The sequence below is a fragment of the Copadichromis virginalis genome, linkage group LG19, assembly GCF_057382275.1.
Source record: "Copadichromis virginalis isolate Kocher_CV1m ecotype Utaka linkage group LG19, C_Virginalis_male_GT1.1, whole genome shotgun sequence".
Lineage (NCBI taxonomy): Eukaryota > Metazoa > Chordata > Actinopteri > Cichliformes > Cichlidae > Copadichromis > Copadichromis virginalis.
Window position 1 is genome coordinate 26,755,733 of NC_140636.1, and position 22,857 is coordinate 26,778,589.

The 22,857-nt window shown below is 38.2% G+C and overlaps 2 protein-coding genes across 6 annotated transcripts in view; both read right to left on the minus strand.

Annotated features, from left to right (window-relative positions):
- Positions 1-1,157: 1,157 nt before the first annotated feature.
- LOC146686289 (uncharacterized) lies at positions 1,158-4,391 on the minus strand. The gene is made up of 5 exons (XM_085442313.1): positions 4,228-4,391; positions 2,800-3,261; positions 2,596-2,663; positions 2,046-2,089; positions 1,158-1,299 (listed from the first exon to the last, which is right to left on the minus strand). The coding sequence occupies exons 1-5, from the start codon at positions 4,262-4,264 to the stop codon at positions 1,248-1,250; spliced, it is 663 nt and encodes a 220-aa protein (XP_085298439.1). The 5' UTR covers positions 4,265-4,391; the 3' UTR covers positions 1,158-1,247.
- Positions 4,392-19,216: 14,825 nt separating this feature from the next.
- Positions 19,217-22,857, minus strand: part of LOC146686290 (beta-1,4-galactosyltransferase galt-1-like) — a 58,940-nt gene continuing 55,299 nt past the window's right edge. For all 5 annotated transcript variants that reach the window (XM_085442173.1, XM_085442169.1, XM_085442171.1 and 2 more), the window contains exons 2-5: positions 22,212-22,847; positions 20,908-21,238; positions 20,650-20,825; positions 19,217-20,553 (exon numbers count right to left, since the gene is read on the minus strand). In XM_085442173.1, coding sequence (XP_085298299.1) covers positions 20,322-20,553; positions 20,650-20,825; positions 20,908-21,238; positions 22,212-22,816 — 1,344 coding nt within the window. In that variant the 5' untranslated portion in view covers positions 22,817-22,847 and the 3' untranslated portion in view covers positions 19,217-20,321. The remainder of the gene's footprint in view (positions 20,554-20,649; positions 20,826-20,907; positions 21,239-22,211; positions 22,848-22,857) is intronic.

Sequence of the window (22,857 nt, forward strand, 5' to 3'; positions counted from 1 at the left end):
GAGACTATAAAAAGCTGAGCAACCCGTCACCATTTTGAGACATGCTGTCGAACCTCTGCAAGCATCTCTCCCGTCCGGACGTTGTAATGCTCTGACTGTTGAATTATATGGAAATAAATGATTGTTGATTGAGCATTTATACACCGAGTATTGTCCTTCCTTCAGCCCAAAGATTCAAAGAATTGGGTGATTTCAACACATGCCAAATCAATCCACAACATACTGCCATTCCCCAGCTGTAACCTGCATATGCATCAAACCAAAATCCAGTATCATAGCCACATGATAGACATAAAGATGAGGTTAAAAGGGTTGTCTCATTTTGCCAGATAGCTTCATCCCAAAAAAGATAGACATTCTTCAAAAACAAAAGTTTGTGAATATTTGCTTTTTTGCCAGGCCTAAACCAACCTGTTAAACTTATCAAATTATTGTCATAGATACGAACCTATTGATTGAAACAGAATAATCCATTGAAGCCTCCATCATCATCATCCACAATCACTGTTACTGTTCAGATTATTTTATCTCTGTTTTCCTCTAGAATGTTTTGAAAATCAGCATTTGATCAACAGACTTTTTAAAAGTTTATTTTGATCCTATTATTTACGTGTGTAATTGCATTTTTATTGAAATTATGACAGGAAAACCCTCAATCAAATTGTATCTTTGATATCTAATAATAATATTAACAATAATGTTACATATGTAATATGTACACAATAATATTGTGCAAACAAACAAGAAAAATAGCAAAAAATGTCAATTTTTTAAATACCCTGTATATAAAAACCACATATGACCACAACTCCAAATGTGCAATTGTCACTGCATCTAAACATGACATATTACAAAAAGGTAGAAACATATAATATACAATATGTTCTGAAGCTGGTACTGGTGTAGTTAACTTTGCTTTAGGCTCCCATACACAGTAGGTGTTACTTACTTTACGTGCAGTGCAGTATTACTTTACCTTGTAATATGTTATAATAAGCAAGTCACTTCTATATTTATGAGGATGTAGACAATAATGTTGGCTGATATGTAAAACTATGAGATGTCGAGTGCAGGGAAGATATTATTGATCGATCAGATTCATGAATGTGTTAGGTACTTAAGCCACAATTAGAGAGTGAAACAGAGACTGACACTGGTTGAAATGTATAGTAAATATTTTATTTTGAACTTTTATGCTGAACTACAAGCTGTGAACTGTGCGATCTCTGCGACCTGTGGTGCCTGGTTTACTGTGTGTAAAACTGCGCAGGTTCCCATGTGTCATCCCACACTTTGCCACTGTCAGGAGAAAAACATAACAAACAACAACGACAACCACACACAAAATAGGACAATTTAGGTTGTGACATATGACAATTTTTTAGGATGAAATATCTTCTATATTCATGTCATGCTTTATACACCTTCATTGTAATATAAATTAATCAAATCAAGTCAGAGAGTATTAATATATGTAGTAGATGTCAAGCAGGACCACAGCAGCAGCCACGATCCTTCAGAACCTGCTGGATGAGAGAGCACAGAAACTCCAGGGAAGAAGTTTAGTTAGTAACATGCATGAACTGCATTACTGAGACATGTATGTTTACAGATGGTGGTGAGGGAGAGGGGGAGAGTTTTCAGTAAAAGGAGACGTGACTGCATCTTCAACCAATACTGAGCCTGCATAACCCTGAAAGAGACAGAGAGAGAGAGAGGGGGGGGGGGGGGGGGGGGACACTAACCCCCAGCAGTCTGGTCCTATTACAGCATAACTAACGGCTGAGCTGAACCAGCCCTAACAATAAGCTCTATAAAGAAGTAAAGTCTTATGCCTACTCTTAAAAGTGTTGACCATGTCCACCTCCAAAACTCATAATGGACTTTGGAGGTGGACAGCTATCAAGCTCCTCACAGAAGAGGAGCTCGATAGCTAAAAGCTCCCAATTTACTTTAGTCCAAATACATGAATTCAAATTGAGTTGATAACTATTTATCAACAATATGAATGTCTGTTCCCGTCCAACAAAGTTGTTACTACATACCATGTTGAGCAAGGCTTCCACTTGACTTTAACTTCTTCTTTTTCCTGAAAAACATGATATAAACAAACAATTAAGAAAGACATGCAAGTTGCATACAAAAAGGAGCTTATAAACATTTGTGTACTATTGAATGGCTCAATATATTATACAATTAGTTTACAAAAACATAAGAACCACTACAATGCTTGTACTGCCAGCATCGAGTGCATGTCAGCAAAGCAACACTGCTTACATTGTGGCTCACAAGCAAAACTAACTGAAGCAGATGTTACTGAATGGGAAGGAGCACCTCCACATCAATCACTCCTGCTGAGCATGATGTCAGGAGGACTTTAAAGAACGTAAACATCAGGAAGGCAGCACGACCAGGTCGTATCAGGTGGTCTGTTCTTATTTAATGTCCTATTTGGAGTGAAATCCTGACTCAGTGGCTGAATTAGTGTAGATTCATCAAATACAAAAGCTTATGGATATTCAGTCAGGCACAGTTCAAATCCGGGAAGTCCAAAGACGCAAACAAATCTGCACAACAGCAGGCTAAATTACTTACATTTACAACTCTCCTGTCTACTATCTCTTCATATTTGAAAATCTTCTGTGTACGGTGTTTTCGGCATTCTGAAAAATAACAAATGAAATATTTACATGAGGTCTGTAAAACTGGAAAAAATGCAAAAATTAAGAAAAAGAAATCTTAACAAACTTAACGAACCTGTCATGTGTTTCGTACATTTACAATACCATAACGTCTAACCTTTCCTTGTCCTTTTTTTGTTTGGGACATCCGAGGTGTACACCGTAGAAATTGAGGGAGATGCAGGATGTGGAGATGGAGAGGAGGATGCAGGAGAAAGCAGAGATGAAGAAGAGGATGCAGGAGGAAGCAGAGATGGAGAGGAGGATGCAGGAGGAAGCAGAGATGAAGAGGAGGATGCAGGAGGAAGCAGAGACAGAGAGGAATATGCAGGAGGAAGCAGAGATGAAGAGGAGGATGCAGGAGGAAGCAGAGATGGAGAGGAGGATGCAGGAGGAGGCAGAGATGAAGAGGAGGATGCAGGAGGCTGACAGAGGGAAGATGTTGGTACAGGCTCTAAATGAAGAATAAATTCCTCGTTTAGAGCCTCTGGGTCTGGGACTGGTCCAGCATCGACACTGTCAGCAGAGGATGGTCCAGCTGCTGGTGGAGAACTTTTAGCAGGAGGTGAAGCTTGTAATTCTGAAAATTTTTAAATATTAAACATTCATTAAAATGGGTTGAAAAAATGTACAGTACACATAAACACATAATAAGTAGTGATTTGCATGTTTTCAGTTAAGTTTTTACTAAAGATACAACTGGTAAATATTGGCATCAAATAAGTCATCTCACACCCTCACTGACCCAAATCATTCAGTACAAGTGCCCTCTAGGGTAGTGTGACATCTGTAGTGCTTTTCTACATTGTACATTAATAAATTAATGAGTGTGACTATAAATCCAGATAGATAATGACTTTTTCCTCTGATGACACTACTTTCCTGACTTTGTAGTGAATAACATTTGACACTTCAAGCTAGTACTGTGACTTAGGAGTTTTGTACAATGGTGATGCTAACTACCTCAGGGAGGTAATCAGGTAACCTCTTAAGAAGTATATAAGTTATTTAAGAATCTTGGTGTTCATATTGGTAACATTATATAATATTTGTTATACTAGAAAGTCTCGAAGAGAATTATCAGGTCTGGTTTTCGTGAAGATTTTTAAAATTACATTTGTATATACATGAGTGTGAAAGACCATACTATACACACACACATACAAAATTGTTCAGGTGGGTAACACCAGAGGTTCAGTATGGCTAGCTTTGGTGATGTGACCGACACATGGGGAGGTAATAAGGCAGATATAACACTATTTTCATGTTATCAACAGGACATGTAGGGCAGCTGTCACCTCACAGCAAGAAGGTTACTGGTCTGAACCTTGGCTGAATAATAGAATAGAACAGAATAGAGTAGAGTAGAATAGAATAGCTGGTGACTGTTAACTATCCTCATCCTCACCATCTTGTTTGTCTCTATGTACCCCGTGATGATCTGCCTTCTTATCTAGGGTGTACCATGATTATCACCCAAAGACAGCTAGGATAGGCTACCTGATAAGGACACCTGGTTACAGATAATGGACAAAGCATATCTTACTTCTCAGAAGGTGTTCATAAAGCTTCCTCATCTTCATGAGGATGTCACGTGCAGCACCTTCCGCTGGTTCGATCTGAGTGATCACGTCCCCTACTATACGGCCCTTACGGTCAAACTGTCCAAGAAACAGAATTGGTTGGTAGCCCAGGGCATGTAGCTTTGAAACCTGCAAGAACAACAAAGAAAACATGCAGCCAGTCTTTCATGTAAGCAAATTGATGTATAACAAACCTTTAAGTTTCACATCTTTGTTGTTTTATTGTTGTCGATAGTTAAAAAGTATTTATGGTGACCAAACCTGTAAATGTATGATAAAATTCATCTTGAAATGTTTTGTCTCTCAGTTAATAGCCGATTAAATTAAAAATCAGAAGTAGCTTAAATAAAAATAGTTTTTAACAAGTTTTTTCTAGTTGGATGTCTTTAGTGTGATGATGTTATTCTTTTTTTTTTTACTTTTTATTTTATTTATTTGAACAACTCACCTGTCCATTACGCATACAGTTTCTTCAGAATAACAGAATACAAAGAGAGTCACAAACTCAAGACAGTGAAATTAGAAAGAAAAAGAAACAAACAAATATATATGTATAAAAATATAGATACATATAGAATAATAATTAGAAAAATAAGATAAAGTAAAACAAAAGAAAAAAAAGGAAACATGCCTGTGGTATCAAACATTTCCATCGTTCATTTCACTTTTTTTTTCTTCTTGTATGCTCATCTTCATTCAGTTCAGTCTTTTTCCCCCTTCCGTTGTACGTCAACCATTTTCCCCAGTCCTTCAAGAAGCGTTCTTCCTTTAATTTCAGTTTATATGTAAGGTTCTCCATCTCCATAATGTCCTCCACAATTGCTACCCACTGCTGCTTTCCTGGTGTTTCTGTCTTAAGCCAGTTTTTGGTGATGGCCTTCTTTGCTGCCAAAAGGAAAATCTTAGCCAGGTAACGATCCTTTACATCTACAGTACCTTCCAAGTACCCTAGATACAAAACAAGGCAGGTTCTAGGAATAATATAACCTAATATATCACAGAGAGCTGAGTGAATTTTAACCCAGAAAGTGTGAATTTTTCTGCATTTCCAGAAAATGTGTGTATGGTCTGGTTCATCCCATCCACACAGCCTCCAACATTGTTGTTGTGTATTGGTTTGTTTATTTTTAATCTTAGGTGTAATAAAATAGCGAATTTGATTTTTCCAGATGAATTCTCTCCACCTCAATGAGTGAGTTGTATTCTTATGTTCTTTCCATGTTTCATACCACACCCCCTCAGTGATTTCTTCACTCAGCTCTCTTTCCCATTTTACTTTAACATATACAGTTGATTCCTGTCTTGATTCCATCAAACATTTGTATAGGGTAGACACTGTTTTTGGAATAACACTTTTATATGCCAGTATAATTATTTTTATAATAGGATGGATTTTGTCTTCCTCTATTTTTATGTTTTTATTAAAGTAATCTCTCACCTGTAAGTATCTGAAAAAATCCTTGTTTTTCAAGTTGTATTCCTGTTTTAATTCTTCAAAACTTTTAATTTCTCCTTTTTTGGTTAATAAACAAATTGCTGTGATTCCCTTTTCATTCCAATTTTTAAAACCAAGATCCAATTTTCCTGGTCTAAATTCTTCATCGAAGGCTATCCATTTTAGCAAACCAAGCTCTTTGCCAATCCTGAACTCCCTTACTGTATCATACCATACATTTAATGTAAAGGATATTATCGGGTTCCTATCTTGGTCTTTAGTTACGTATTCAGGGGTCTTTTTCATACCCATGTTTGTTTGGATTGGGACATTGAGTGTGGAGAGCTCCACATCCTTCCAGCGAGCCCCGTAATCATCACTACACCAATATGTTATCTGGCGTATCTGTGCAGCACGAAAATATTCTTTTAAATTAGGAAGCGACATTCCTCCTTTCTCCTTAGTAAGCTGTAAAGTAGTGTATCATACCCTTGGCCGCTTGCCTTCCCAGACAAATCTAGATATATACAGTGGGGCAAAAAAGTATTTAGTCAGCCACCGATTGCGCAAGTTCCCCCACTTAAAATGATGACAGAGGTCAGTAATTTGCACCAGAGGTACACTTCAACTGTGAGAGACAGAATGTGAAAGAAAAATCCATGAATTCACATGGTAGGATTTGTAAAGAATTTATTCGTAAATTAGGGTGGAAAATAAGTATTTGGTCACCTCAAACAAGGAAAATCTCTGGCTCTCACAGACCTGTAACGTCTTCTGTAAGACGCTTTTCTGTCCCCCACTCGTTACCTGTATGAATGGCACCTGTTTGAACTCATCATCTGTATAAAAGACACCTGTCCACAGCCTCAAACAGTCAGACTCCAAACTCCGCCATGGCCAAGACCAAAGAGCTCTCGAAGGACACCAGGAAAAGTATTGTAGACCTGCACCAGACTGGGAAGAGTGAATCTACAATAGGCAAGCAGCTTGGTGTGAAAAAATCAACTGTGGGAGCAATCATCAGAAAATGGAAGACATACAAGACCACTGATAATCTCCCACGATCTGGGGCTCCACGCAAGATCTCATCCCGTGGGGTCAAAATGATCATGAGAACGGTGAGCAAAGATCCCAGAACCACACCGGGGGACCTGGTGAATGACCTGCAGAGAGCTGGGACCAAAGTAACAAAGGTCACCATCAGTAACACACTACAACGGCAGGGAATCAAATCCTGCAGTGCCAGACGCTGCTGAAGCCAGTGCATGTCCAGGCCCGTCTGAAGTTTGCCAGAGAGCACATGGATGATACAGCAGAGGATTGGGAGAATGTCATGTGGTCAGATGAAACCAAAGTAGAACTTTTTGGTATAAACTCAACTCGTCGTGTTTGGAGGACGAAGAATACTGAGTTGCATCCCAAGAACACCATACCTACTGTGAAGCATGGGGGTGGAAACATAATGCTATGGGGCTGTTTTTCTGCCAAGGGGACAGGACGACTGACCCGTGTTAAGGACAGAATGAATGAGGCCATGTATCGTGAGATTTTGAGCCAAAACCTCCTTCCATCAGTGAGAACTTTGAAGATGAAACGAGGCTGGGTCTTCCAACATGACAATGATCCAAAACACACCGCCCGGGCAACAAAGGAGTGGCTCCGTAAGAAGCATTTGAAAGTCCTGGAGTGGCCTAGCCAGTCTCCAGACCTCAACCCCATAGAAAATCTGTGGCGGGAGTTGAAAGTCCGTGTTGCTCGGCGACAGCCCCAAAACATCACTGCTCTCGAGAAGATCTGCATGGAGGAATGGGCCAAAATACCAGCTACTGTGTGTGCAAACCTGGTAAAGACCTATAGTAAACGTTTGACCCCTGTTATTGCCAACAAAGGTTATGTTACAAAGTATTGAGTTGTATTTTTGTTATTGACCAAATACTTATTTTCCACCCTGATTTACGAATAAATTCTTTACAAATCCTACCATGTGGATTCATGGATTTTTTTTTCACATTCTGTCTCTCACAGTTGAAGTGTACCTCTGGTGCAAATTACTGACCTCTGTCATCATTTTAAGTGGGGGAACTTGCACAATCGGTGGCTGACTAAATACTTTTTTGCCCCACTGTACTTATCCCATTCTGAGAATTGGGTTTGAGGTATGCTTATCGGAAGAGAGAGGAATAAATATAGCAATCGTGGTAAGATATTCATCTTTATCACATTTATCCTGTCACTAAATCCTAACGGATATGTATTCCATCTTTCCATATCCTGCCTTATCCTTATCCAGGCTCCTCCAGCAGCCACCAGGCCCAGGCTCTTCCAGCAGTCACTAGGCCCAGGATCCTCCTGCTCCACCAGGCCCAGGATCCTGCAGCAGCCACCAGGCCCAGGCTCTTCCAGCAGCCACCAGGCCCAGGCTCTTCCAGCAGCCACCAGGCCCAGGATCCTGCAGCAGCCACCAGGCCCAGGATCCTGCAGCAGCCACCAGGCCCAGGCTCTTCCAGCAGCCACCAGGCCCAGGATCCTCCAGCAGCCACCAGGCCCAGGCTCTTCCAGCAGCCACCAGGCCCAGGATCCTCCAGCAGCCACCAGGCCCAGGCTCTTCCAGCAGCCACCAGGCCCAGGATCCTCCAGCAGCCACCAGGCCCAGGCTCTTCCAGCAGCCACCAGGCCCAGGCTCCTCCAGCAGCCACCAGGCCCAGGCTCCTCCAGCAGCCACCAGGCCCAGGCTCTTCCAGCAGTCACTAGGCCCAGGATCCTCCTGCTCCACCAGGCCCAGGATCCTCCAGCAGCCACTGGGCCCAGGCTCCTCTAGCAAGGCACCAACAAGTAAATCAACAGTGACTTCAACGGGCCATCACAAGGAAATACTAATCTCACCATTTTCAAAATGCCACCTAAAAAAGCTAACCCAGGAGTTGAAGAGGAGTTGGAGGAGATTAGGAAATCGCTTAATTTCATGTCTGATGAACTGAGCAAAGTGGCTAAACAACAAGGTATGCTACATGACCTAATGGATGAAATAGAACAACTAAAAAACCTCATAAAGGACAAGGACAAGAAAATAGACGACTTGGAACGGCGAATCGAGGACCTTGAACAATACACAAGAATGGATGATTTAGTCATAAGTGGTCTGGAGACGCAACACCGAACCTACGCCAGAGTAACAGCTGGCGGAGGTAAAGACGGTGAAGATGCCCCGGTAGAGGAGCTGCAAACGCTTGAACAGCAAGTGATAAAATTCCTTCAAACGAAGAATGTAAGTATTCAGAGCCATCATATTGCAGCATGCCACACGCTCCCCAGAAAAGACAGTAAAACAAAGCCAGCAATCATTCTTCGGTTTGTGAGTCGCAAAACAAAGATTGAGTTACTGAAACAGGGTAAGAAGCTAAAAGGGACTGGTGTGTATTTAAATGAACATTTAACGAAAAAGACTGCTGAAATTGCAAGACAGGCACGCAGCCTGAGAAAACAAAATAAGATACAAGCGACATGGACGAGGAACTGCAAAGTAATGATAAGACTAAATGGCAATCCCGAAGAAGCGAAAGTTGTGATGATAAGAGAACTCAAAGACTTAGAGCAATATAAATAATCAGGAATCTGCTATGGAATCTATTGGAAAAGTGACGATTGGATAATGAACAATGGGTATGGAAAGTGTTTCTGGCCTTACGGCTCAAAAACAATGGAAACAACAACAACAAAAACACATAAATGACAAGTTTGGACACAGATTATAGGTTTCCATTCAGAGATATTGAAGAGGAAGACTTTGATTATGAAAAGGACTGTCAAGGTGGTTATTTTGCCACACACGCTGAGAAAACGAACTTCAAAACGTTTAACTATGCAGAGCACAACATGCATGACCCTGAAAGTAACATTGACCCAGATACCCACTTCTACAATAACACCAATAATACTTGTGAGTACTATACAGATGACCAATTCAATGTGAATATTAAAATGGCAAATGCATTGTCGGTCATACATTTCAATAGTAGAAGCCTGTATAAAAATTTTTCTAAAATTACAGAATGCTTAAGTAAGTTAAAAAAGTTTAACATAATTGCAATATCAGAAACATGGCTCGATAATGAGAAAGTTAGTGAAATGGGACTGGAAGGATACGAATTATTTACAATGAACAGGGTGAATAAAAAAGGAGGCGGTGTTGCTTTATATGTAGATAAAGTTTTGAAATGTAGTCTGATTGAATGCATGTCAAGCACCATAGATAACATATTGGAATGTGTCACTATTGAAATTCATGTTGAAAAAGCTAACAATATAATTATAAGTTGCATCTATAGGACACCAGGTTCATGCCTTGAGATATTCAATGAAAAACTTGCTGCTATGTTTAGCAACCTAAATGATAAAAAAGTGCAAATAATTTGTGGTGATTTTAATATAGATTTGCTAAACCCAAATGGACATCAGAAAACAACAGATTTCATAGATACAATGTATAGTAACTCCCTTTTCCCTGTAATTATAAAACCAAGTAGAATAACAATTGATACAGCTACATTGATAGATAATATATTCACAAATAAAATTGATCATGAAATAGTAGGTGGACTTCTTATAACTGATATAAGCGATCATCTTCCTGTTTTTGCAATTTTTCAAAATTATTTTGGGATTAAAACTAAACAAAAGAATCAAACATTTGATATGATACGACATAGAACAACAAGAGCCATTGCTGCCCTCCAGGTGGACTTAAAGGAACACAATTGGAATGAGGTTTTTGCAAATGAAGATTCAAATAGTGCGTATGATGCATTCTTATCAACTGTAATTTCACTATATGAAAAACATTGTCCTTTAATGAAAATCACTAGAAAGCATCACAGATCAAATAAGCCATGGATCACAAAGGGGATAGAAGATGCATGTAAAAAGAAAAATAACCTATATAAGAGATTCATAAAACAGAGGACAAAAGATGCTGAAATAAAGTACAAGTTATATAAAAATAGATTAGTAAATATTATAAGAACAAGTAAGAAAGAATATTACCACAAATTATTGGAGCAAAGTAGAAGTAACACACAAGAAACATGGAGGATATTAAACAGTATAATCAAAAAGGGCTCAAAAAATAAGAATTATCCAGATTATTTTAAAAAAGATAAAGATATTGTGCTTGATAAAACTAAAGACATTGCAAATGAATTTAATGATTTCTTTGTAAATGTTGGCTTTAATTTAGCAAAAGAAATTCCAGAGTCAAGAAATAATAACGACCTAAATAAACATATTACTCAGAATGTGTCCTCCATGTTTATTGGTGCTGTAACTCATAGAGAAATAATTAACATTGTGAAGACATTTAAAAATAAAAAGTCCACTGACTGTTTTGGTATTGACATGATATTAGTTAAAAGTATTATAGAATATATAGTGCAACCTTTCGCATACATTTGTAATCTGTCCTTTCAAACTGGTGTGTTTCCCTCACAAATGAAAATAGCAAAAGTTATTCCAATCCATAAAAACGGAGAGAGATGTCAGTTTACCAATTATAGGCCAATATCACTACTCCCACAGTTCTCAAAAATTTTAGAAAAGTTATTTGTTAATAGACTTGATAAATATATTGAGAAGCATAATCTCCTAAGTGATAACCAATATGGCTTTAGAGTGAAAAGGTCCACTTCAATGGCAGTGATGGAACTTGTTGAAGGGATATCTAATGCAATAGATAATAAGGAATATACTGTTGGTGTTTTTATAGACTTAAAAAAGGCGTTTGATACAATTGATCATTCTATATTAATGAATAAACTAGAGAGATATGGCATAAGAGGGATAGCATACAAGTGGATGAAAAGTTACCTGGATGAAAGATATCAATATGTCGAATTCAATAATGTAAAATCTAAGCAGTTGAAGGTAACTTGTGGTGTTCCTCAGGGCTCTGTGCTGGGCCCTAAATTATTTATATTATATATAAATGATATATGTAGTGTTTCCAAACTGTTAAAATGTGTATTGTTTGCTGATGATACCACTCTGTACTGCTCAGGTAAAAACTTAGAACAGCTTCTGACTACAGCGGAAAAGGAGTTAAATATATTAAAAAACTGGTTTGATGTAAATAAGTTATCATTAAATATAAAGAAAACAAAATTGATTATTTTTGGCACTAGACCAATGAAAAATGTATCTAAAATAAGGGTTAATGGAATTGAAATTGAAAGAGTGTACGAAAATAAATTTCTTGGAGTGATAATTGATGATAAGCTGAGTTGGAAGTCTCATATAAACCACGTGAAAACAAAAATGTCAAAAACCATTGCTATTCTCTATAAAACAAAGCATGTCCTGAACAAAAAAACATTATACACACTTTATTGTACTCTGTTGCTTCCATATATGACTTACTGTCTGGAGATATGGGGTAATGCATATAAAACGAACACTCTTCCTATTTTCAAGTTACAAAAAAGAGCTATAAGAATTATAAACCAATCAAACTATATAGAACCAACTAACATTTTGTTTATTAATCTGAATACCCTGAAATTTTATGATTTAGTTGAATATAAAATGGCACAGATAATGTATAAAGCACAAAATAACTTGCTTTGCCCCAGTACTCAGAAGCTGTTCAAAGTCAGAGAGAGTCAATATGACTTAAGGGGAACAGATTTCTTTAAAAAAAACAAGATAAGGACAAATATAAAGCAGAGATGTGTTTCTGTTAGAGGAGTTAACCTGTGGAATAGTTATGACAGTGATTTAAAAAGGTGTAGTTCATTTTCCTTGTTTAAAAATATGTTTAAAAATAGAGTATTAGAAAAATATATAAATCAAGAATGAAAAGAGCAAAAAGGAGAAAGAAAGAAAAAAAAAAAAACAAAAAAAAACAACCTCTTGATTCTTTTGCTTTGATGTAGTTACTTATCTAAGGTGGAAAGTTTTTTTTTTCTTTGTTTTTTTTTTTGTTTGTTTGTTTGTTTGTTTGGTTTTTGCTTTGTTTTATTATTTTCTTCAAGCCCTGTGTACAGGAGCTGCATACAAAAAGATATTTTGTGAAAAGGGTTGGCGTAATAAGCAAATGCTTCAGCCAATACCTTTTGATTAGCCTTGTCTCATGCTTTCTTTCTTTATGGTAGATTTTTGTTCTGTTTTCACTGTTTGTTTGTTTGTTTTTTCACTGTTTTCACTGAGATTTGAATTTGAATGCTAATCAATAAAATCAAAAAAATCAAAAAAAAAAAAAAAATCAAAAAATCAAATTTATATGTCCATAGTTACTTTGATATAGTTTGTCATAGTTTTTGGTTATATTTATACCTAAATATTTAAGGGTTTTTGCCTCCCACTTTATTTCCCAGTCCTTAAGATTTTGAGTTGGTATACAATTAAACATTAGAACTTGAGTTTTAAATATATTTACTTTGTAGCCAGAAAGCGTACCAAATTTACCTAACATTTCTGTAAGCTGCATAAAAGAGTTTGTGGGGTTTTTGAGGGCTATCAACACGTCATCAGCAAATAGACTAATTACATGCTCTTGTCTATTGATTTCTATTCCTGTTATTAGGGCGTCTTGTCTAATCATTTGTGCCAATGGCTCAATATACAAGGCAAATAAGGTTGGACTTAAACAGCAACCCTGTCTAGTTCCTCTCTCTAGTTGGAATGTCTTTGTCAATGAGCCGTTAACTTTTAGTCTTGCAGTCGGTTTGTCATAGAGAGATTTATTACATTGGATTGATTTCGTAGTGAACCCGAACTTTGCCATGGTTAGGTACAGGAAGTCCCAGCTGACTCGATCGAAGGCTTTTTCTGCGTCTAAACTTATCAATGCAGCCGGTATCTTGTCTTTGTGTATTTGGTGTATGATGTGTAGGGTCCTTCTAATATTGTCTTGTGCCTGTCTATTTTTGACAAAACCTGCTTGGTCCTCATCTATCAGGTCTGGTATAAATGACTGGAGCCTATGTGATAGGATTGTAGTATAGATTTTATAATCAACATTCAACACTGATATAGGCCTGTAATTTTGGCAGTATTCTCTTTGTTTTTGTGGTTTTGGCAGCACCGTGATAATTGCCTCCCTCCAAGAGGGGGGAATCACATGTTTAGTGTGAGTCCAATTAAGAGTCTGGTGGAGTAAGGGTATCAATTCTTTTCCACATTTCTTGTACCATTCGGCAGGAAACCCATCACTGCCTGGTGCCTTGTTTGTTCGTAATTTTCCAATCGCTTTCTGAATCTCGTCTATCGTTATTGGTGCCGTCATGCGATCATTTTGTATTGTTCCAATAGAGGGTAGATCTAAGGAGTCTAAAAACGTTTTAATATCATTTAGGCCATTGTTAGTAGGTGCCTTTTGTAGATACAGGTCCTTATAATAATCGGTAAAGATACTTTCTATCTCTTCTAGGTTATGTGTCATTTGTTCTGTCTTAGAATTATACAATTTGTTGACTGTTGTTTCTGCCTGTTGTTTTTTTAAACGTCTTGCCAATAGTCGTGCAGCTTTAGGGCCTTTTTCATAGTAGCTCTGTTTTACATATCTTGCTTTTACTTCCATGTCATATAAGAGTAAATTATTAATTTTCTTCTTAATATCTTTCATTTGTTGTTGTATCTTGACATCCACCTTGCGTTTGTGTTTATTCTCCAATTGTGACAATTCATCCACATATTCATTATATTGCTTCATTCTTTCTCTTTTAAGGTTACTTGATATTGCGATTAGTTTCCCACGTATAACTGCCTTCAAACAGTCCCATAAAATAATTGGATCGGTTTCACCATTGTCATTTTCTTCTAAATAAGTTTTGACATCTTTTTGTATTTGTTCTACCACGGATTTATTGTTTAATAGCCCCACATTTAATCTCCATATTGTGTTTCTTGGTCTACCTTTAAGATAGATTTTTAAGTAGATAGCACTATGGTCCGACACATCTGCCACTCCAATCCAACAATCTGTTATTATATCTCTATTCCCTTTTTGCATAAAGAAGTAGTCTATTCTTGAATATACATAATGTGTTGCTGAATAATGACTATAATTCCTCTGTAACGGATGCAAAGCTCTCCAGACATCAAAATAGTTAGTGTCTTCCAATGTATATCTTACTAATTTTGAAATTGAATTTTTATTTTTCTTCAGGCTGGTTGTGTCCAAGTCACTATCTAGTATCACATTAAAATCTCCTCCACATATGCATATACCTTCTGCTTCAAGCACAAGAATATCAAAAATCAATTTAAAGAATTCCTTATTACTTTCAGGGGGGGCATACACATTCATCAATGTGACCATTGTTTGATTAATCACACCCTTGACAATGACATATCTACCTTCCTTATCCTTTATTTCTTTGTGAGATTGAAACTTAAGGGAGTTAGTTATGAGAATTGCAACCCCTCTTTTCCTAGAGTTTGTATGAGAGCTGTAAAAGGTGTTTTTGAACCCAAATTTCCTCAGTTTTTCATGTTCTATTTTTGATAAATGAGTTTCTTGTAGGAAAGTTATCTGTGTCTTCTCCTTTTTCAGTTTAGTCATAATCTTGGCTCTTTTAACTGGGTTACAGATTCCATTAACATTTAAGGACATACACTTTATTTCTTCATGTGTAGTGAGCATTATCCTTTTGTGATCTACCGGCTATCTTTTGAGACCCCCACAGGCACTCCATTGAACCCTTGTTTAAACAAAACATTTTCATCAACAAGTTACAACTTAATTTAACTATGTACAGATAAGAGGACTTCAATAAAGAGGTACCAGCCACCTTCCCCACCTGTTGTTCCTCTCTTTGTTTTTGGGGGGGTATGTCTCTCATATTGAAAGGGCCCCCCTCCAGTAATGAGATATGACTCACGAAAGATTGTCACACCCATACTAGTCATTATTGTGTACTGTCCATCCCTAGCCAACTTTGTGTTTCCATATTATCCTACCAGACACACCGTGAATCCATCTTGTTGTTATACGTCTCCTTATACGCCTCTCATGCATGGTTATCGTTATGCTGAAATTCTTGAAGTCGTGATGATGTTATTCTGATGTGAATAACTTTTTTATTTATGCTCTTTTATAAATTAATATTTTATGTGTATATACATGTCTTGTTAGTTTCTTACTTCATGATATACAAGAAAACATTGACAACTGTGATTAATAAAGAATTGTCTACCAGACCAACCACTTATTAGATCAGAACTTTTAAACTTACTGACAACTGGGCTGAATTAACCACCCTGCTCGCATTTCTGTTTTTTTTAACAGAGGCAGCCCAGTTACTGTTTTTAAACTGTTCTTGTTTTTTTTTTCAATCCCTCCTTTAGGTTCAGGCTGCCCAGGCATCCACTGCATGTCTTCCTGTTGCAGGTGTTTGGGGCCTGACAGGAAGGGCATGGTTTGGTTTTTGGCTTTGTCATTTCTGCAAATGAAAATGGAACATGTAGGGATTATTTCAGGTCTGTTTTGGAGAAACGATTACAAAAATAATTTATGACCAAAGAAATAACTTATATTACGAGGCAGTATTACACCATATTTAGAAAAAAAAATCAATTACGAGATTAAAGTCGTTAATATTGAGTTAATTACGTGAATAGGGTTAAAAAAAACCTGAATTGATTACAGAAAAGATACATTGCTAAAATAGAGCAGTACTAACATTAGCTGGGTGGCCAAGCAAGTGTCTTGCACATGAGAATACATCACAAAAAAAAATTAAATAAACTTTTGCAGAAGTAGTTCTCTTGGTACACAGACTGCTCTGTGAAAACATTTCAAGTTTAATATCAGTTTAATATCACTGAAATTAATATTTCAGTGAACATGCAAATTACCCACAGTTTATCACAACTTACTTAGCTAGGATCTGCCTCGTGTCCAGTCGAAAACTTCGCTGCAGGACTAGGGGTGGGTTTTTATAATCGATTCATCGATTAAAATCGATTCTGGCTTGGATAACGTAAAATCGATTCATTAAAATCCTGAATCGATTTTTTAATATAAATTTATTTTGTCCGAAATGCCAGAATCTCTGGTGACATCTCACAAAATTTCAAGAACCACCAAACAGTAAATGAGAGCAGGTACAGGGATTCTTCACAGACTTAAACACAGGGCGTGACCCGCGGATCAGAATCAGTTAGATGTCGCCTTTCTCACAGTCGGGGCTGAAAGTGAAAGCCGACAGCTCGCTGATCCGGGTCCGCGCTTTGTGTTCACGCCCTTTATGCGCTGATTCTAAGGCTGTTAGTTTGATCTCTCTCCAAACAATATTGACCGAACCAGCAGCAAAAGAAGATCCAAACGCTTCACATAAACATCGTCATGAATTCACTCTTTTACTGTTTTGCTTCCATTGCGATGCGCAGCTCTCTCTCTCTCCCTCTCTCCCTCTCCCTCTCTCTCTCTCGAACAGTTTCGCTTTCTTCATTATTCGCTTGCTTGTTACGCACAAGTCTACTGTTGCTTACAGCGCTGTCGGCCGCTGTTTTTTTCCCTTTTACATTCTTCCGAAAAGAAAACCTCATTTCTGCTGTTCAATACTGAACAAATTTAAACTTTTTAAAATTATTCAAAATGCAAAATGCTTAGCCGTGTCTCTAATAAAACCGCTGTAACGTCAGAGGTAATGTTCATTAATTAATGGTTTTCTTTCGTTTTTGATGTACTGCAGAATATTTTTATAAAATCCCAGGCCAGGAAAATCACCTACATGTTTTTCTGTGTTTTATCTTCAGCTACTTTGACACAAAGGCATCTGCTGTGATGCTCACAGCTTGGATAAAGTCTTGCGAGTGTCAGCTTCCTTTTTATAGATACAAAAATATGTAAATGTACTGATCTGAATTATATTTCTGACTGTCAAAATTTCCCAGATTTAAATTGAATCGAATCGAATTAAATCGAATCGTGGATCGAATCGATTCGGGACCTTGTGAATCGGAATTGAATCGATTCTAGAAATCAGTGACGATACCCAGCCCTATGCAGGACCGTGAGTTGAAAGATACATTTACTACGACTCCCAAGATGCATTGCAGTAAAAACCATCCAATCGCCTTGCTTAAGATCTGTTGACGTGTCGCTAAAGGCGCGCTGTAGATAAATATTGCAATTTGTAAAAAATAAAATACTAAAATTTGCAATTTTTAATTACATAATTAAACACTGGGCCAGTTTAATTTCGTATTATCGCTGGTTATTATTTTAGAGTAAATAAAGGAATAACGGGTAGCACCAAGCTGTTGTTATCTTCATTTCCATAGCGACGGCGGTTGAGGATTATGGGTAGTGTGCAGTTACGGGATTAGTGCGTCTGCATAAATTGGTCTGATTGGTTGGAGCCGAGCGCATCCAACACTAACAGGAGTGGTGTATGAATCTATAAATGTGTTTTACGTGTGAAATGAAAATAATAAACCTAACAAAGGATTACGTACGTTAAATCTGCGCACTTTCAGATCGTGAATCAGTTTGGAAAACACTGTGTGATGGCCACAACATGAAGCGATTTTATTGTTGAATTATCAGTGATACTTTCACGTGTTTTTGTTGAGAAATGTTAACGATGTCATTAAAAGAAAGCATTAAATTAGGGAGAAAAACCCGTTCGCGGAGAGGGTCCCCGGTTCTCCAGTTAGATTGTGCTTCACGGCGTCATGTTTCGCCGTGACGGGGTTATTATTGGAGTAAATGGATGGCTGGAGCCTCTGCTCGAAGCGTCTCTGATTGCCGCGAGCGGGTTCATATTGGAATGAATTGACAACCCACAGCTTCACATAAAAACGTGGAAGGGTACCTTAGGCGTCAGCATGAGAAGTTAAGGGACATGACAAATCGTCATTATTTTACGCGTCGGGAGTGAGAACGGGTTGCAGAGTTTGTGGAATCGTACCTCAGAGTCAGTTTTAGCAAAAAGGACAGGAAAGTCTTTCTCTTTCAGCCCATAAACACAGTGTGGTAATGGTGCAGAACGCTCTATCTGGCCAGAGAAAAACACACAAATGTGGAAGTGGATTTGCACAAAAAATTATTTTACGCGTCGGGAGTGAGAACGGGTTGCCGTGTTCGTGTTTTCCTCCGAAAACAATAAGTTCCGTTGGAGCAGCCTTTCAACGCCTCTCTCTGTGTCTCACAAGAAAAGTTGACCCACACAACAAAGTAAAGCTATTTTTCGGCTACGAGCCGACAGGGACCCCGCCGTATTAGTCAGAGGTCCCTTTACTACAGTTCGGAGTCGCGGACCTTCAGTAATAGTAATAAATCACACAGCAATAGTACATTCACGTTGTTGTAAAAAAATATTAAGTAATCCAAAGTATTCAGAATACGTTTTTGTCATAACCGAATACGTTACAGATTACATTTTGGGGGGCATGTATTCTGTATTCTGTAATGGAATACATTTTAAAAGTAACCTTCCCAACACTGATTATATGTGGTTAAAATAGATATAAAACATATATCTATAAAATATCTGAAATCACACACACACACAAAACCCTGATAAAAACTGAGTACGGAAAAAGTTTACTGTAAAAACCACAAACACGTTTAGTGAATTATTTTCATAACCTGAAATGCAAATATAAAGTGTAAATTTTAAAAACCTGTGTACAAACTTTGGAAACAATTAAGTTAATACAACCATTTACCTAAAATTGCAACCACCACGAATACTAAAAACTAAAACTAAAAACTAAAATTAGTCGATATCGCTCTCTCTTTAGCCACACCACTCCCCCAAATTTTCCCTGTTCCTAAATCACCAAATCCCACGTGTTGTCATATCATTTTTATTGGTGGACATGGTACACTATTCCACCAATAGGAAAGGGTGGCATTTTTTCCCTTATTTGCGCTGTCCAAATGCCATTTTTACCGTTTCTTTTCACACAAAACGTGACGATAGTATTCTTTTTTCCATCCATCCATCCATCCATCGCATCTTTTTTTTTTTAAATTTAATTAATTTTTTTTCTTATCATAACTCCGGTCATTGTGGCTTATCAATAAAATATAAAAACTGACATATAGTTTGAAGTCTGGACTTTCAACACAAGCCGAAATAGAGACCCTGATGCTAGAAGATGCGTGACTGCAGCTTGTAGCTATATCAGCTTAAATTGGTCATGTGATTTGAAGGTGTGGCTGTCCGTCAACCCAGAGGGTTAATAACACTCGCCTTCATTCCAGTTCTAGAGTGGAGCAATCAACCACCTGTGTTGAAATCGGAAAATAGCCAATGTGTTGAAATGCTTATGATTGTGTGCTCTGGCACAATCATAAGCATTGGTCGCTACTGACAACAAGAAATAAAACCGTTTGCTTTATGGGCTGAAACATTTTTTTTAGTGATGCAGGGAGGTAATGCTATGCAATACATTCAGTTTTAGAACTTATATTTAATGTTACTTGTAGCCAGACTCAGAGTGTTAATGATGGCTAATTTTAATATGCAGCATTGTGATAAGCAAAAATAGAGTGGACTTGGGATGGAAAGACATTATTTCAGGCTGGCACATGCCACCCCTGTAGGTCAGCCTGTGTTTTGTTGACCAGCTTTTTTCTCCTAAAACTTCAGTATTTGCGTTTCTGTCCATCATCTATCAGTTTTGCGTCTCTGATCTCAGCAGTTCTGCTCTCCGCAGCACCTTGATCACATTGGGGAGCAGTTTGTCTTTAAAGTCCCACAGTCGGGTGTCCACATGAAGCCGATCAAGTGGTGGATCGGTCGGAGTCCTGATTGGCGAGTGAATGATCCGACAGACGTCTGGTGGAACCTTGAACTTTGTTGCAGACATCATAAGCACATCATGCACTGAGGTCTGCTGCACTGCTCTGTAGGTGCATAAATACATGGACAATCACACAATGCCTCAGGGTTAAATGAATGCTAGTGCCGAACACTCAACCATTTGTCCCATTATAACCCACCTTGGCTGAACTATTAACTTGTGTGGATGGTAAATATTTCTGTTAGGCTCCTCTCTGTAGATATGCACCATAATATCAAAGCCTGGCACCCCATTCCATTGAGGCAGGGGTCCCCATTTATTTTGATTAAAGGTCTTCTTGGGATAGGTATGGTTCTCAATGAGAAATACTCCTGTCTGTAGAAGAACAGTTTAGGTTTGACAGGTGCAGGAAGGAAATTTGAAAATAAATTTAGAAATGCTTAGAAAAAAATGTTACATTTGGATTCTGATTTTGGAGCGTGTTCATCAAAGACATCAGATCTTTGTGCTGGTATGGCATTATAATCTCATCAATGTCATTTAACAGGACGTAGCGGGAACGCTCCATTGATCTGTAAATGCACTCATTAAGTGTGGTCAGCTGGCCAAAGTAGTGCACGTCTCCTCCGTGCTCTGAGTGAAGCCAGCCACGAGATGGATTCAGATGCTTGTCAATGGGCCAAGGAACCATTTCCACAAAGCCCTCCTGGCTATAATTCTGCAACAGGCGGTCGAGCTCTGGACCACAGCTGGTGTTATAGATCACCACTCTGTTCACACCCAGCAACCTGGGACAAAGTAACAGGTTTAAAGGCTTACATTTATATATTTCATTAGTTTGCTCATGCCTTTGTTATTTATTGCATTTAGCTTACAAAAATGCATTCATATTACACAGAGGAGTTAAGAAGTATACATATAACAAATAACTGGAAATGCAGAGATTTTTTGTTTGAGACGACATTTGACTTTAAAGCCACAGAAAAGCCAGTTAGGTTTAGGGGCCAGCTTCGAAAGGAAAACATTTACACAACATTATAAGGAAGTCTATATCCTGATACATGATACAGTATCTAAACCCTCCTTTATGGATGGTTTAGATACTGGTAGATTTAGGGGTTAGGATGTTTTGTGTGGCCTCAGTCAAATGTGGCCCCATTTGGATAAAAAAGACAAACAAAAAAACCCGAAAACAAAAATAAAGAAAGTTGTGCTGTCAGCGTTAATCTCGTTAAAATGACGTTAACGCCATACCCACATTAATGGGGCAAATCTCCATTAGTCAGGAGAGCCTGGACAGCGCTAACGTGTTAACAAGCTAACCACGCTAACACGTTGACACCATGCAGCCCCACGCACGGGGTGAGCCACGTTAACTGGCTAATGGAGATTTGCCCCATTAATGTGGGTATGGCGTTAACGTCATTTTAACGAGATTAATGCTGGCAGCACAAAAAGAAAAAGAAAAAAAAAACATGGGTGGGGAAAACTCCATCGTTTTTATACAGTCTATGCTCCACACTTACATGTGCAGATGCACATTTAAATATCTATCAGCACCTGCTACATTTCAAAACTTCTAATACTGGAAATATTCACTTTGGTGAGAATGTCAAAGACTCTGAAGTCAAGCCAACGTTATCCTCCGCTCTTGAATACAGAAGTAGAAACACCACTGAAGAAATCCAGGAGCAACCGTTACACAGAGGTTTTGCTGCATAGGTTTCACTCTGTAGCTTGTAGTGCTGTTACTGTACTCACCTGTACATTTCCAGAGTCTCTGCAAACTGAAGCACATTGTTGTAGTCGCCAAACAGATTAGAGATGCAGACTGTGAAATCAAACTTCATGTTTTCTTCCTTTTGCCTGTCGCTCTTTTGGTTTCTTATAGGAAGCCAGGTAGAGTCAGATGCACTTTCTTTGTCTGGTGTAGTCAAGAGAGTGACACGTGTAGCTTTGCAGTTCTGAGGAATCTGACACATGACGTCCGTAGTGGCGAAGGGAAAACCAAAGTGATCAGAATGTTGTAAAATTGTTGCTGGAGTGGTTTTACTTAAAACATTTGTGCAGCAAAAAACGCAGTGAAGGGGCTGTATGGAGTCTCTCTTAAATATGCCAATGATGCGTATATCCAAATCCTTCACTCTCTGGTCCACGTATGCTGACACCAGTAAGTGCTTGGTATTTTTGAGCGGGGTGATGGTCTGCTCAGATACTCCCAAGGAGCAAACACCCGCAGGCCCAGATGGTTTTGGGATGGATTTGTTGTTGTTGTTTGGCATATTCACATTGAATAGAAGAATGAAGATTAATGCAACAATCAAGGGGAGAGCCAGCTTCTTTTTGAGAGATTTTGCTGCATCCATCCAGCCAGCGCAGATGAAGCTAATTTCCAACCTGAGGAGAA

What these genes read in the sequence shown, in the direction of transcription:
- LOC146686289 (XM_085442313.1), bottom strand. Translation starts at nt 4,264, where the DNA reads ATGAAGATGAGGAAGCTTTATGAACACCTTCTGAGAA. An exon ending in CAAAAAAAGGACAAGGAAAG is followed by an intron (nt 2,664 to 2,799) that starts GTTAGACGTTAT and finishes GTTATTTTTCAG; the next exon opens with AATGCCGAAAACACCGTACA. An exon ending in TGGAAGCCTTGCTCAACATG is followed by an intron (nt 1,300 to 2,045) that starts GTATGTAGTAAC and finishes TTCTCCTGACAG; the next exon opens with TGGCAAAGTGTGGGATGACA.